Here is a 14,605-nt window from a genome sequence, read left to right as displayed (position 1 = left end):
CCCTGCTCCACTGCTGGTGGGAGTGTAGACTGGTGCAACCACTGTGGATATCAGTATGGAGATATCTCAAAGAACTAGGACTGGAAGTCCCATTTGACCCTGCTATTCCACTGCTGGGGATCTTCCCCAAAGTATTAGAAGAATCATACCACAGTGATATATGTGCACCCATGTTCATAGCAGCGCAGTTTCTAATGGCTAAAATTTGGAAACAGCCCAAATGCCCATCAACTGGAGACTGGATAAAGAAAATGTGGTTTTTTTATAAAATGGAGTACTACTCAGCCATAAAAAATGAGAAATTAGAGACATTTATAGCTAAGTGGATGCACATTGAGGGAATACTCTTAAGTGAAATAAATAGGACACACATGTATAAATCCCAACTAGTTCCTCTGGTGTGAGAAACTGAAAGTGTAAATAAGGACTAAATGTATAATAGGTAATGTGAAATAGGAAGAAAAGGGGCAAAGGGGAAGGAAGTGGGAGGGCTAGGGGAAAGGATAGAAGGGAATGGGATTAATATGAGAAAATGGAAAAATAGGAACAAAATCTTTGTAAACAGGGAGGAATGGAGGGATTGAAGGGAGGGCTGGGCAAGGGTGAAAAATAAGAACCAAGAGAGACTATGTAAAGGTGCAAATTTCCCATGATGAATGTCTTTATATTGTATACCTAAAATGTACCAATGATTAGAATGAATAATTGATAATGCAAAATAGGAAGAAAAAGTCCAAAGGGGTAGGGGTAGTGGGAGGGGCAGGGGAAAGGAAAGAAGGGAAAGTAAAAATGATAAGAAATGGAAAAATGGAAATAAATTCTTTGTAAATAGGGAAGGGTGGAGGGGATGAAGGGAGGGCTAGGAATGGGGAAAAAATAAGAACCAAGATGCATCATGTAAAGGTACAAGTTCCTAATGAGAAATGTAAATGTGATGTATACCTAAAACGTACCAATAAAAAAATTTAAGTAAAAAAAAAAAGTATACACAAGAAGAGGATAAATAGCCAGTACAGCACAAGGAAAGGTGTGCAACACTAGAATCAGAAAAATACTAATCAGTACAATAACAAGATCATATTATACACTCATTGAGGAAATGAAGTTAAAAGTTTTAAAAGAACAAATGTCAGCTTAGGTGTGAACCAGTTAGAACTTTCTAATACTGCTAATGTGAATGTAAAATGATAAAACCATTTTGGAATACAATATAGAAATTTCTTGAATTACTGTTAAGAAGGAACAGTTCTGTTCTTAAATTTTTACTTAAGAGGAATGAAAACACATGTTCACAATAGATTTGTACATACAAGTTGACTATCCTTTATCTGAAATTCTTGGGACCAGAAGTATTTCAGATTTGGGGTTGAAATCCACTTGATCTGCAAAGAGGATGGCTACTCCTGCTTATTTTCATCCTGACTTTTTCTTTTTGTTGGATTCTCCCCCTTTGCTTTTAACTTCTTGTCGCACCCAACGGATTCATTCTGCTGGACTTTCTGGAGTTGTGTTCCTCATTTTCTTTTCCTAGTATATTGCCTAAAATTTTTTGGAGTTCTGGTTTGGTATTCATGAAGTTCCTAAGGTGCTCTTTGTCATGAAAGTATCTTATTTCTCCGTCAAATTTGATAGATAGTTTTGCAAGGTACATCAATCTGGGTTGGAGGCTGTTTTCCTTTGGGGCTTGAAATACGTCACTCCAAGCTCTTCTTGCCTTGAGGGTTTGTGTTGAGAAGTCTGCTGTGATTTTGATGGGCTTTCCTTTGTATGTGATTTGTTTCTTTTCTCTGCTTGTAGAATTTTGTTCTCCTGTTGGGTTTCTGGAATCTTAACAATTATATGCCTATGTGTAGATTTTTTTTTTATCAAAGCTATTTGGAGTCCTATATGCCTCACTTATCTGTATGTCAAATTCTTTTCCCCTGCTTGGGAAGTTTTCTGCCATCACTTCTGTGAACAGGTTTTTCATGTTGTCTGCATTCTCTCCTGTTTGTTCATTGACTCTGATCAGTCTTATGCTATTCTTCTTTGCATCATCTAGCACCTGTTGGATTGATTTCTCACGTTCCCTTACAATTTTAAAGCAATTTTTCTTTTCCTGGTCATTAATTGCAATCTTATCATCTATATCTGAAATTCTGTCCTCACAATGGTTCATTCTGCTGCATAAGCTTTCAATGGAGTTTTTAATCTCCTAGAAATCTGTTTGCATCTGTTTTATGGATTCTATTTGTTTCCTATGGTGGGATTCCATCCTCTTCCTCAGTTCCTCTATTTTTTTTTATCTGTATCCTCCTAGATTTATTAATCATGTCTTGCACTATGGGCACAATTGCTGTTATCTGAAAAATAATTTCTGATTTCATTTTTTCAGATCCTCTTTTGTTGCCAGTTCAGGAAGTCCAGGTGGTTGAGTATCAGCATATTCCATCTTGTTTACCTTTGGGGTTGCTTTAGGTGATCTGGAAGTCTGGTTTTTTGACTTGTTTATATGTCTTCTCATTTGGTGGGTGTGGGATATGCTGCTGGTGCCCGGGCGGCTCACCTCCTCTGTAATGGGAGTGGGGGTAGGTTGACCTGGAAGCCTCCTACTCTGCACTGGGAGCTGCAGCAATGTGACCTGGAAGCCTTCTCTGCACTGGTAGCCGTAGCAGGTCAACCTGGAAGCCTCGGTTTGAATATTTCATGATTTATAAAAACAGGTTTTTTTGGAACTGATGTAATAGTAGATATTTAGATGTAGTAACACAATACAGCCCTAACCCAACTCCATTTTACATATAAACACAAAGTAACTTTGAATCTTAGATAAATATGGACATTTAAATGAATATGGAATGCAACTATGAGAAAAATCAAGGTGATATTGTGTTTTCTTTGTTAAGAACTTCCCCAAGATTTTTTTTTCATTTGAGAGTATCTTTTGCATGGCAATGATATTCATGGTATTGATTGATAATACAGAACACTTGTATCCATCCATTCAAATATGTATGCGAACTCTATATATGGGTTCAAACAAATCATTCCTTTATTATGTCATGTAAGATAGTCTTTCTTAAATGCTAACAATTGAATTTCACTTAACATTATTGTGGTATATATTATTTGTAATAACTATGCCTATAATTTAGCTAGGACATTCTGTTTATTTTCTAAAGTTTGTGTGTGAAGATAGATTTCACTAAAGAAAAGGAGATGCAAGATATGTATGGAAAGGTAGAGAGCAGAGATTTGGGATTGTCCTTCTTCTCAGCATGCATCTGTCTGCACAAGCTGTTTAAGAAATGAAGACCATTGTTATGACTTATATCTAAGTGTACCTCCAAAACTTCATGTGCTCATAGGTGGAGCTTTTGGGAGTGACTGGATCATGGGTGTATTATACCTGGATCAGTCCACTGATTGGATTTGCATATTCCTGGGTGTAGCTGAATAGATTTACTATAGACTGAAGACCCACCCTTGGTGTCAGTGGTACCAACCAATAGGATTGTTGCTTGAATTGAATAAAAACAGAAAGGGAGACTCACTGCTTCATGTCTCCTGCCTGCCCTGCAATGGGCTGTTTCTTCTCTGCCATGCTCCTCTGCCATGCTGACCTGCTTTGGAGCCAGGTGACTATGGACTGAAACCTCTACAAACTGTACACTAAAATAAACCCTCTCTCCTTTAACTTATGAGTTTTATGTATTTTGTCTCAGTAATGAAAAAAGTAATGAAGACAATCATCATGGACAAGGAGTGGAGAGAAGAGCAAGTTTAGGGATATGAAGTGAGGATGTGGATTACCAGAGCCAGGGAAGACAGCAGAGTGACATTTTCTGTAGTGATAGAGAACTTTTCACACTCTCTTGCATTTTCTAAATGGCAAAGGATTTAGGGGCAGTGGTTGTTCGGGTGAGGATGGCTCAGAGGGTCTGAGCACAGACTCAGCTGATGACTCCCAGCTGATGGAGCCACAGTGATGACTTGGTGACCTTTTTTTAAATTTAAAAATAACTTTATTATCAAACACATACACATACAGAAATTAAAACCATTCAAAGAAGAACAATGCAAGGGAAAAAAACTACAATAATATTCAAATACAGTAGAACTCAACCAAAACAAAACTGAAAAGCACTTAAACATTTTTCCATATAAATTAAAAAAAATCTCAAGTACCAACAAGACACCAGAGGATGTGATTTGTTTCAGAAAGATCCCCAAAACCAAAATTGAACAAATAGTGGTCTGCAAAAAAAACTCCAGTTAGCTAGCATACTCCACATAAGCCAAACTTCTCCCTAATTTAAATTTTGATACAGTCATATGAACACGATGGAAACATAATCCGAGAAATATGTTATTAGGCAATTTCATCCATGTGTATCCTTACTTACACTTCCAGTTTCTTACACTAGAGAAACTATTCAGTATTTACATAAATGTGTCCTATTTATTTCACTTAAGAGGATGGCCTCAATATGCATCCATTTAGCTATAAATGTCTCTAGTTTCTGGTACTTTATGGCTGAGTAGTATTCCATTTTATAAAAAAAAACAAAAACACATCTTCTTTATCCAGTCTCCAGTTGATGGACACTTGGGTTGTTTCCAAGCTTTAGCTATTACAAACTGTGCTACTATAAACATGGGTGCATATATATCGCTGTGGTATGATTCTTTTAATTCTTTTGGGAAGATACCCAGCAGGGGGATAGCTGGGTCAAATGGGACCTCTAAGCCTAGTTCTTTGAGGTATTTCCATACTGATTTCCACAGTGATTGCACCAGTCTGCACTCCCACCAACAATGGAGAAGGGTTCCTTTCTGCCCACATCCCTGCCAGCATTTGTTATTGGATGATTTCTTTATAACAGCCATTCTTTCTGGCTTGAGGTGGAATCTCAGTGTTGTTTTTATCTGCATCTCTCGAATGACCAGGGATGTTGGAACATTTTTTCGTATACTTCTTTGGTGCTTTTACTTCTTTGTCTGAGAAATGTCTGTTCAATTCAGATGGCTATTTTTGAACTGGGTCTTTGAATTTGGGGGGTCTGATTTTTGCAGTTCTTTATATATTCTAGATAGTAGTCCTTTGTCTAAGGTACAGTTGCTGAAAATTTTTTCCCACATTGTACGTAGTCTCTTAGTTGGTGGTTTCTCTTGCAGTGAAGAAACTTTTTAATAAGATGAGATCCCAGTTGTTGATTCTTTGTGCAAGTTCCCATGCCACTGAGGTTTTGTTCATAAAGTCTTTTCCCGTACCAATGTCTTCAAGAGTTCTACCTAACTTATCTTCCAGCAAATTTAGTGTTTCTGCCTTGATATTTAAATCTTTAATCCACTTTGATCTTAGTTAAATGCATGGTGATAGGTATGGGTCTAGTTTTAATCTTTGGCAGGTTGAAATCCAGTTTTTCCAACACCATTTATTAAATAGGTTATCTTTCCTCCAATGAGGATGGTTGGCTCCTTTGTCAAAGATGAGGTGGCTGAGCATATCTGTAGTTGTTTCTGCATCTTCTAATCTATTCCACGCATCCTCAGGTCTGGTTTTTTTTTTTTTGCCAGTACCATGCTGTTTTAATCTCAGTAGCTCTCCAGTATAGTTTCAAGTTGGGGATTGTAATACCCCCAGGCATATCTCTGTTGCCTAAAATTTCTTTTGCTATTTTAGGTCTTTTTTGGTTCCAAATGAATTTTTGGATTGTTTTCTCTAGTTCTGTGAAATATGTTGGAATTTCAGTCAGCATTGGATTAAACCTATATAATAGTTTTGGAAGTATAGCCATTTTCACTATATTGGTTTATCCTACCCAGGAACAAGAGATGTCTTTCCATTTTCTTATATCCTGCTCAGTCTCCTTTTTCAGAGTACTATAGTTTTCAGTGTAAAGGTCTTTTGCTTCCTTTGTTAGATTGACTCCTAGATATTTCTTTTTTTTTGATGCTATTGTAAAAGGAATTCTTTCCCTAATTTCTCTCTCAGTGAGTCTGCTATTTGTGTATAAGAAGGCTATTGTTTTTTGAGTATTGACCTTATATTCAGCTGCTCTACTGAATCTGTCAATTAAGTCTAGAAGTCTTTTGGCAGAGTATTTTGGGTCTTCTATGTAAAGTATCATATCATCAGCAAATAATGACAGTTTAACTTCTTTCTTTCCTATTTTTGGTGAACTTTTGAGGTGTCCTATCCAAGATTGACAAAATTAATGCTCTCTGTTGAGAGTAATAAAAGAACACCATGGCAGAAACAGAAAGATACAGTACTAGGAGCACTATGTTAAAATCTCTCCATAATCCTTGTCTCAGGACCTTTCCTCACAACTCTCTTGGGCCAGGACCCTTTCCCCCGTCTAGCTCTCACACTTTCTGCTCAAACACTTCTCTGTCTCACCTGTTTGCACCATTCTCACTGTTCATGTCTGTTGCTCACAGGTGAAATCTGAAAATGTCTTGTTCTTTATCATACAAAGCAAATTTTAAAAAGATTTTTCAGGATGGGGGAATGAACCCAGGAAGTGCTGAGTTATATCCCCCACCCCCACTTTCTTATTAGTTCCTAATAATTTTACAAAATATTGGGTTTCAGTGTAGTATTTTCATGCATGCATATAACATATTTAGATCATATCCACATCCCACCGCCATCCACCCTACATCTCTTTCCTCCTACTCTTGGTCCCTTTCTCTAGTTTAATAATAGTCTACCTTTTACTTTAAAGCTGTCTTTTTAAAAGAGATTATACATGTCAAGGAAAATATGCGGCACTTTTCTAAGTTTGGCTTATTTCACTGATCATCTCTAGCTCCATCCACTTTCTTGTAAATGACATAATTTTGCTCTTCTTTATAGCTGAATAATACTCTGTTGTGTACACACCACCTTTTTTATCCATTTATGGACACCTAGGCTATTTCCATATCTTGGCTGTTGTGAATTGTGCCACAGTAAGCACGGGCATGCAGGTATCCGTATAATATATGGACTGACTCCATTATGAATATAGCAAGAAGTGGTGGGGCTGGGTCATATGGTATTTCTATTTTCAGTTTTTTGAATAACTTCCATATTGATTTCCATAGTACATGTACTAATATACATTCCCACCAGCAGTGTATAAGTGTTCCTTTCCCCTATTTTTCTCACCAGCATTACTAATTTTTGTATACTTGGGGGTAACCATTCTGACTGGGGTGAGATGGCATATTAATGTGGTTTTGATCTGTATTTCCTTAATGCCAAGGTCTTTAAATATTTTATTTTGAGAAAAGGTTTTGCAACATTGCTGAAGATGCTCTTTAACTCTTGATCCTCCTGCTTCAGCCTCCTGAGCACCTGGGATTACAGGCATGAGTCACTGTGCTGGGTAATGTTTATTGCCTCATTATCTGCCAGTCCAGAATCCTTCTAAAAATAGCTTCATGTCAACTCTAAGGTTCATAAAGGGCTTCCTGTCATGAAAAGTTACATTATTCCACAGTAATATACCCTGCTCACCTACAATGGAAATTGCTTCAAACTTGTTAGGGGATATGCACATATTTTATAGGAATACAGAAGAAACCTCTTAAAGAAACAGACTATTTCTGCATGAAAGGACTCCACAGTATAAGCATGTCAATTCTTTCCAAATTGTTGTGTATATCAGAATAAGGTCCAGATAAATCAACTGTTATACATTTAAAAGAATCCATTAAAATTAGATTATAACTAATCTAGCTAGGTATGCTGGCTTTGAGAGAAGTAGGACATTCTAATATACAGTAAAAAAAAGAAGGAAAATTGATTATGTAAAGTCATCATCACTGTATTTAGAAAAAATCCAAATAAGATGGTTAAAATGCACAACATTACAGGGACTGGGGATTTAGCTCAGTGGCAGCATGCCTGCCTTGCAAGTGCAAGGTCCTGAGTTCAATCCCTGGTACTGGAAAAAAAATGCACAACATTATAGTAGCATAAATTTAATTCTTAATAATTCTTAATTTAAATAAGAGCTCAAACAAATACAAATTAAACAGAAAGGATTCAATATATAAATAGATGAATATTTGGACAATTAACCAAAGAGGAAATACTACTAGTAAATTATTACAAAGAAAGTATTCAAACTCTCCTAAGCAAATGAATTCAAATTTTTTTTAAAAAGAAACCATTTTTTTCTTTTCCAATTAAATAGAGTTGTTCCAAAAGCATAATAATATACTGTTAGTGAAGTGGCTACTCTGACACATCCACAGGAGAGAAATGAATAAGATTTTGTGCTACCATTCAGAACCTCTTTAACACAATTCAGATGTTTCAGCATAATAATTCTGTCTGGGGGAATTTGTTCAAAGGAAATAATGCTAAAATTTATATAAAGTCATTAATGGTAGCACTAATTATAAAATAAAAAATTTGTAAGTAACTTGGTCATTCAATAGTAGGGTACACTTATTCTATGGACTATTATGTAGTTACTTTAAAGTGATGTTTAAAGTAAAAAAAAATAGAAAGGCTTACACTAGCACATAAAAATACAAATAGTAAAATATTTCTAGCTTGTCTTGTAAGTAGAGAAATGATGAGATATCACTATGCATCTACCAGATTGGCTAAAATTGAATGAATTTATAATATCAGGGATGTGGCTCAAAGAGAAACCTCGCACATGCACATGGCTGGCCAGAGCTTAAACTGGTACACTTGTCTGTCTGACACCATCTAGCAAAGGGGAAGACATGCACACACAGTGACCCAGCCATTGTGTTCACAGGTATGGAACCCAGAGAAACCACCACACAGGAACACTGAAGTCCAAGAACACACAAGAATGCTGCTGGCGGCAGTGTTGAGAATAGCCTGAAGGTGAAAATGTCCATCTCAGCAGAATGGGTAGATTGTGAATTATTATACTAAGAGACAGAACACGATAAAATAAATAAATGAGTGCTACACAGCACAAAACAATTGTTTTCAACAACATAATTTTGTGAATGGAAGAAGAAAATTGTAAAGAGTATGTGTTCATTCCCAACACTGGGACGTTAGGTAGGAAGATCATGTCTGAGCACAGGTTGGTGACCTGGGAAACCTACTGGCTTAGAGAGAACTTGCCTCACACTAATAATAACAATAAAGGGCCAGGGATGTAGCTTAGTGTGAAGGCCCTTAGTTCAATACCCAGTGCTGGAAAAAAATATATATACACACAGAGATTTTCTTCTCAGCCCTCAGAAAGGACAAACTCTGCCAAGACCTTACTTTCAGATTTCTTGTCTCCAGAGTTATGGGAGGATAAATTTCAGTTGTTTTAAGTTGTCCAGTATGGCACTATTATGGCATCTGTTGGCAAAGAATATATTGTATTTTTACATTAAAATATTTGCAAAAGTTCCCCAAAATTTAAATTGCTGGCCTAATTTCTTGAGTAAATCACAAAAGCTAAAATAAAAATACAGTCAAATCATCTCATTTTGTAGTATATGTCCTGAAAAGTTACTCTCAAAGACACAATTCAAGCATAAGAACAAGGAGCTCCTATTCAGAAAAGGCAACTATCCTGCATATCTCATTGTACCAAGAGGTCAAGGAACAATTGTATATGTCCAAGTGTATTAAAAAAAAAAAAGCAAGACTGTGGTTTGTTCCAAGCTGGCCTGCAAAAATTTCATCCTTATCCTTTGATGCTTTTCTTGCTGGAAATTCTCCAGTGTCTGAAGCACCCCGCACACTGCTTCTGGGAAGACCGTCTTATTCATTCCATTTCACTACCTGGCAAAGACCTGACCTGAAAGGAGACCTAGCCCAGAACTTTTCAGGGCAGAATACTAATGATCACAGAGTCTCGGTGAAAGACGGGCTTTGGTTACAGCTTGGCTTTCTGCAAGTCACAAGTAGAGGCAGCCTCAGAGTGTGCAGGGCAGGGTGCTCTTGAAAACCTCACTGGAGGTTGGTTTTGTACAGGATCCTGACCACACTCCTGGCAACAAGACCTTTTCAAATATGTTCATATGGGAAGAGGAATGCCACAAATAAGGGTATAGAGGAGCAATCCATGAAGAATAGATTCTTTAAACTTAAAATACAACATTATTTCTCTGCTCTTTAGCTTTCCTATAACAAACAAAGGTAATGTACACAAAATTTTCTTGCAAAAGACTAATCGTGAGGCAGAATATCACAGTAATAAAGGATTTTGAAAGCAGCCAGACTGTCTGCTTTCAAATCTTGGTTCTAAGGCTGCTTACTAGCTCAGGATACTTTGAGCAAATTGTTTGCTCAGTACAAATTTCTTCATCTGTAAAATTAGGGTAACGCTGCACGTAGTGCAAAGAGTTGCTAGAAAGATTCAGAGAGGCCATATAATGAAAATAATTTAGCTTAGAATGTTACACATGGTTAAGTGCTAAATAAATATAGGTATTGGAATAATGATAATAATATTTTGAGAATTATACTTGATGTAGCTATACAAATTTCTAGTAGAATTGAATATAGTCAAACCCTAGGAGTCATTTGGTTCAACTTATTAAATTAGACAAGAGAAGGAAAATTTCAGCTTCTTCAGTTGATCACTCTAAACTTAAAATCCTTCATCAGAATAAAACTCACTTTAGTTTCCTGGTCTGTTAAATGATTGGGTTGGATTAAATAATTTCTAAAATGCTGTCCAAACACACACACACACACAATTGTATTTCTAATATCCTTTGTTACCCATAAGTCAAATATGTTACAGTTTCTGAATTATTTTCTTCGTTTCAACGAGTATTTCTAGTATACTAGTTTCTGCCCTTTTCAATGCAAAAGATGACCTTTTGGCTAGTTGGTGGCTAGAGATGCGGTGTGGGCGTGTCTGAGTGTGTGTGTGTGCGTGTGTGTGTGTGTGTGTTTGCTGTATTCCACAGAAGCTTCACAGACTCAGATACCTCTAATACTGTGATTTCGGTCAAAGCCTGGCACTTTCAATGGCGCTGAAGTTCACCCACATCAAACTTCAGGTTCATTTGCTTTGAGAGAGAAGAAAAGCATTATCTGTGAAACACTCAAAACCACTGATATTTTAAAGCCGCTTGTATGAGACTCAAAGTTTTAGATATATTTATTTTTAATTGTGTTTGCTATCTTATTGATAAAAGCTTTTTAGTTTCAGAAATCACGTGGTGTATCGGAATGCACCTGGGAGTGCAGAAGTGGAATTCAGCAGTAACGCACCTGCCTTTGGGCAGGAACCCTCTGTTCCTCTTCCTGGGATGCATTGTTGGCTGCCCCAGGAGGTGGCGCTGTTGTTTTAAAGGAGCGACTTCTACCAGGACCCTAAATGGGACTGGGGAGAGGAGGTGGAAACGAGTGTGAGGCAATCAGAGGTTAAAAGAGAGTCCGCGGGGAAAGTTCTGCTTAACAGATCTTGGGAAGAACCCAAAGTAATTGTCTGCCTCAATTTCCCTTTATAGGGGCGAACGTGAACATGAAGACCAACAATCAGGACGAGGAGACGCCCTTGCACACGGCGGCCCACTTTGGGCTCTCGGAGCTAGTGGCCTTCTACGTGGAACACGGGGCCATCGTGGATAGCGTGAACGCCCACATGGAGACTCCATTGGCCATTGCCACCTACTGGGCGCTTCGCTTTAAAGAGCAGGAGTATAGCCCGGAGCATCACCTCATCTGCCGCATGCTGTTGGACTACAAGGCCGAGGTCAACGCCCGTGATGATGACTTTAAGTCTCCCCTGCACAAGGCGGCCTGGAACTGTGACCATGTGCTCATGCACATGATGCTGGAGGCCGGCGCGGAAGCCAACCTCATGGATATCAATGGCTGCGCTGCCATACAGTATGTGCTCAAGGTCACCTCCGTGAGACCTGCCGCCCAGCCAGAGATCTGCTACCAGCTGCTGCTGAACCACGGGGCCGTCCGAATATACCCTCCACAGTTCCATAAGGTGAGGCTGCCTGTGCCCACTCCACAGGGTAGCTAAAACTGTAGCGGTGGCTTGGTCCTAAGTCTCCATGTGCCTAAGCTCGTTTGAGGCTTGGCACTTGGACTAAGCAGCTCTGGTCTTTATTCGACCTTCCATTGACAACAACAGCCCTGCAAGCTGTGCATTATTATCCCTGTTCCAGAGAGCAGGACACTGAGCCATTGAGCTTGCTTGAACTCCCACAGGGGTGGAGCTAGGATTTAACCTTGGATAATTTGGTTCCAGTATTTATTCTTGTCACACTTTACAGCTTCTCTTATGAACAACACTGATTGATAACGTCTAATGATCTGTCAGGGAGCAAAAGATAACAAGATTGATATAACCAAGACAGGGTATCTACCCTCAGACAGTTTAGTGGGAGACACAAACACAGAGATGATTTTGATATGCCGTGGTAAATGATGAGGCAGAGGAATACAGGATGCAATAGGCACAAGGAAAGGAGAAAGTTTTGCTGTAGGTTAATAATAGTAACTATTATTCACCAAAATAATTATAATACCAAAATGCATTGTATCTTGAAATAAGAAAATGAGATCCTGTACTAAGAACTGCCCTCATTTTCAAAATTTAATATACAACAAGCACAGCAGTTTGAAGAATAAACCAGCTAACTAATGTGGGGACCACAAAACACACATTAACAGAAGTTTTACTGAAGTCCAGCTATGTTTATCTTCTACCTTGATAAAATCCCAGGGACTCATCTGAATGCCTGCAGTGGGAAGCTGACTTAGGAAAAATTGTTGCTGAAGAATTGAAGTATAGTGAGCTCAGGGCAAACTCCAGATAGACAGCCCAGAGAACATTTAGATGAAGACATGGTAGTTTTAGCAATTTCTGTAATCAGTAAGGAATTTTCTCTTGGTTGTCATTGTTTTAATGGAACATTAAGTTTTTTCCTTGTAAAGGTCAGAATGTTCTGGAACTTTCTAAACTTCTTATAGACAATTTCAAATGACTGGTCAATGGTCATGTGTTTAATTCAGACTAACATCTGTTTGACTCTGGAGTTTTCTGCTGACATGTTACCCATCAAATATAATTAAACCTGAAGAATCATAAAGCAAGAAGAGGCCTGAAGAAATAATTTTGTTTAGTTCTCAGGGTTCTAGGCATAAGTACTACTCTTGTCCTATTTGTGACTCTCCATAAAGGCTGGTTCTACAGCACTCTTTTCCCTTATTATTTCCTGAATTTCGAAAAATCTTTCACTTAAAAAATCTGTCTTTGCCAATCTTGTAGTTCTAGTTCATCACCTAGTAGAGCTCATATGTAGCCAACTAAATTTTTACCTGTAGGTATCAGTTTGTACCCAGGACTTCTCTGTCATTCTAAACCAAATTTTATATTTCCCCCCAAGTTTTAGCTATTAATTGTATTTGCCTCTGAATCTTATTAAACATGTTTGAAAGACTAACAGTAATGCAGATGTTTAGGTTCTATGTTTTCCCTGTAATTTCAAAGGAAATGGCTCAATATATATGACCTGTTATGGCTGTGCCTAGACATTCCACCAAAGCCTCATGAGGTCATAGGCAGGGCTTTTCAGAGGTGGTTGGATCTAGAGTGTGTGACGCTGTCATTGATTCATGGTGCAATTCTAGGACCAAGGCTGCTAGGATTAAGGATGTGAGTGCTACCCTGGATAAGATAAAAGGAATAGAAAGAGCTGTGGTCATCCCTTACTTGCTTGCTTTGCTACCTTCTGGCTACCATGAACTATTTTTCCCCTGTGCTGCCTGTCTGCCATCCACCCTGCATTGGAATCAGCTGATTATGGTCTGAAACTGTAAGCCAAATAAACCTTTTCCCCTTTAACTTTGGGTCTCAGGTATTTTGTCTCACCAAGAGAAAAGTAATTGAAACATGACCTGAAATAAAATTCTGTGAAATCAACTGTTGAAGCATCCTATTTGACCTCAGTTATGAATTTTTACCTTCCTTGCAATTTTGAATTTTTAAATGCTTTTAGACTCAAAGAATATTTTCATATCAGAACCATTATATATACTATACTCTTAGAAATAAGATCAAATCATTAAAACCTACAAAAGAATAAACAACTGATATTAAAAGTAGAGTGACCCATTATCTATTGCTTAGGTTGTGTCCAGTTTCTGAATCATACATTCACTTTTTGGACTTGAATAAAATAGCAAATGTTCACAACTTCCAATGTGACTATACCACCCAGAGGGTTCAAAATGAAATTGTTTCTGTTTTTAATTTGTAATCTTGCTTTGTACCGAAGCTCATTCTAGACTTAGTCATGCTGTTCATATCAGGATGAAGAAGCATGGCCTTTGGATCAAATCTGAGACCTGTTGCTGCAGTGTATAATAGGGTGATTGAATACACAACTTTACTTTCCTGAACCTTAGTTTCTTTTCCTTTGAAATGGGTATATGCAGACTCAGTATAGCACCAGAAAGAACTTGATCCTACACAATATTGCAGAACCCAAAGGAAGGTGCCAGACATTTCTTTACTCTTTCTCTTAGACCATGTTTTGTCCTTGGAGAGTGCCCCAATTGCTTACCTTGATTGTAACACTGAATCAATAAACACCCCTTCCTTGGTCTACTTCTATCTCTTTTCCTGCTCACATCTCACGAGGCTCTGCACATTCTTCAAGTGGA

The 14,605-nt window shown here is 37.9% G+C and overlaps 1 protein-coding gene across 2 annotated transcripts in view; it reads left to right on the top strand.

Moving 5' to 3' along the window:
- Nucleotides 1–14,605, top strand: part of Asb4 (ankyrin repeat and SOCS box containing 4) — a 74,698-nt gene that overhangs the window by 47,868 nt on the left and 12,225 nt on the right. For both annotated transcript variants that reach the window (XM_004862714.3, XM_021242869.2), the window contains exon 3: nucleotides 11,431–11,921. In XM_004862714.3, coding sequence (XP_004862771.2) covers nucleotides 11,431–11,921 — 491 coding nt within the window. The remainder of the gene's footprint in view (nucleotides 1–11,430; nucleotides 11,922–14,605) is intronic.

Source organism: Heterocephalus glaber, unplaced genomic scaffold (assembly GCF_053883595.1).
Source record: "Heterocephalus glaber isolate CG9 unplaced genomic scaffold, H.glaber_assembly_v1.0 deba00000546, whole genome shotgun sequence".
In the NCBI taxonomy this organism is placed as follows: domain Eukaryota; kingdom Metazoa; phylum Chordata; class Mammalia; order Rodentia; family Bathyergidae; genus Heterocephalus; species Heterocephalus glaber.
This window is presented reverse-complemented; position numbering and strand designations above follow the sequence as displayed.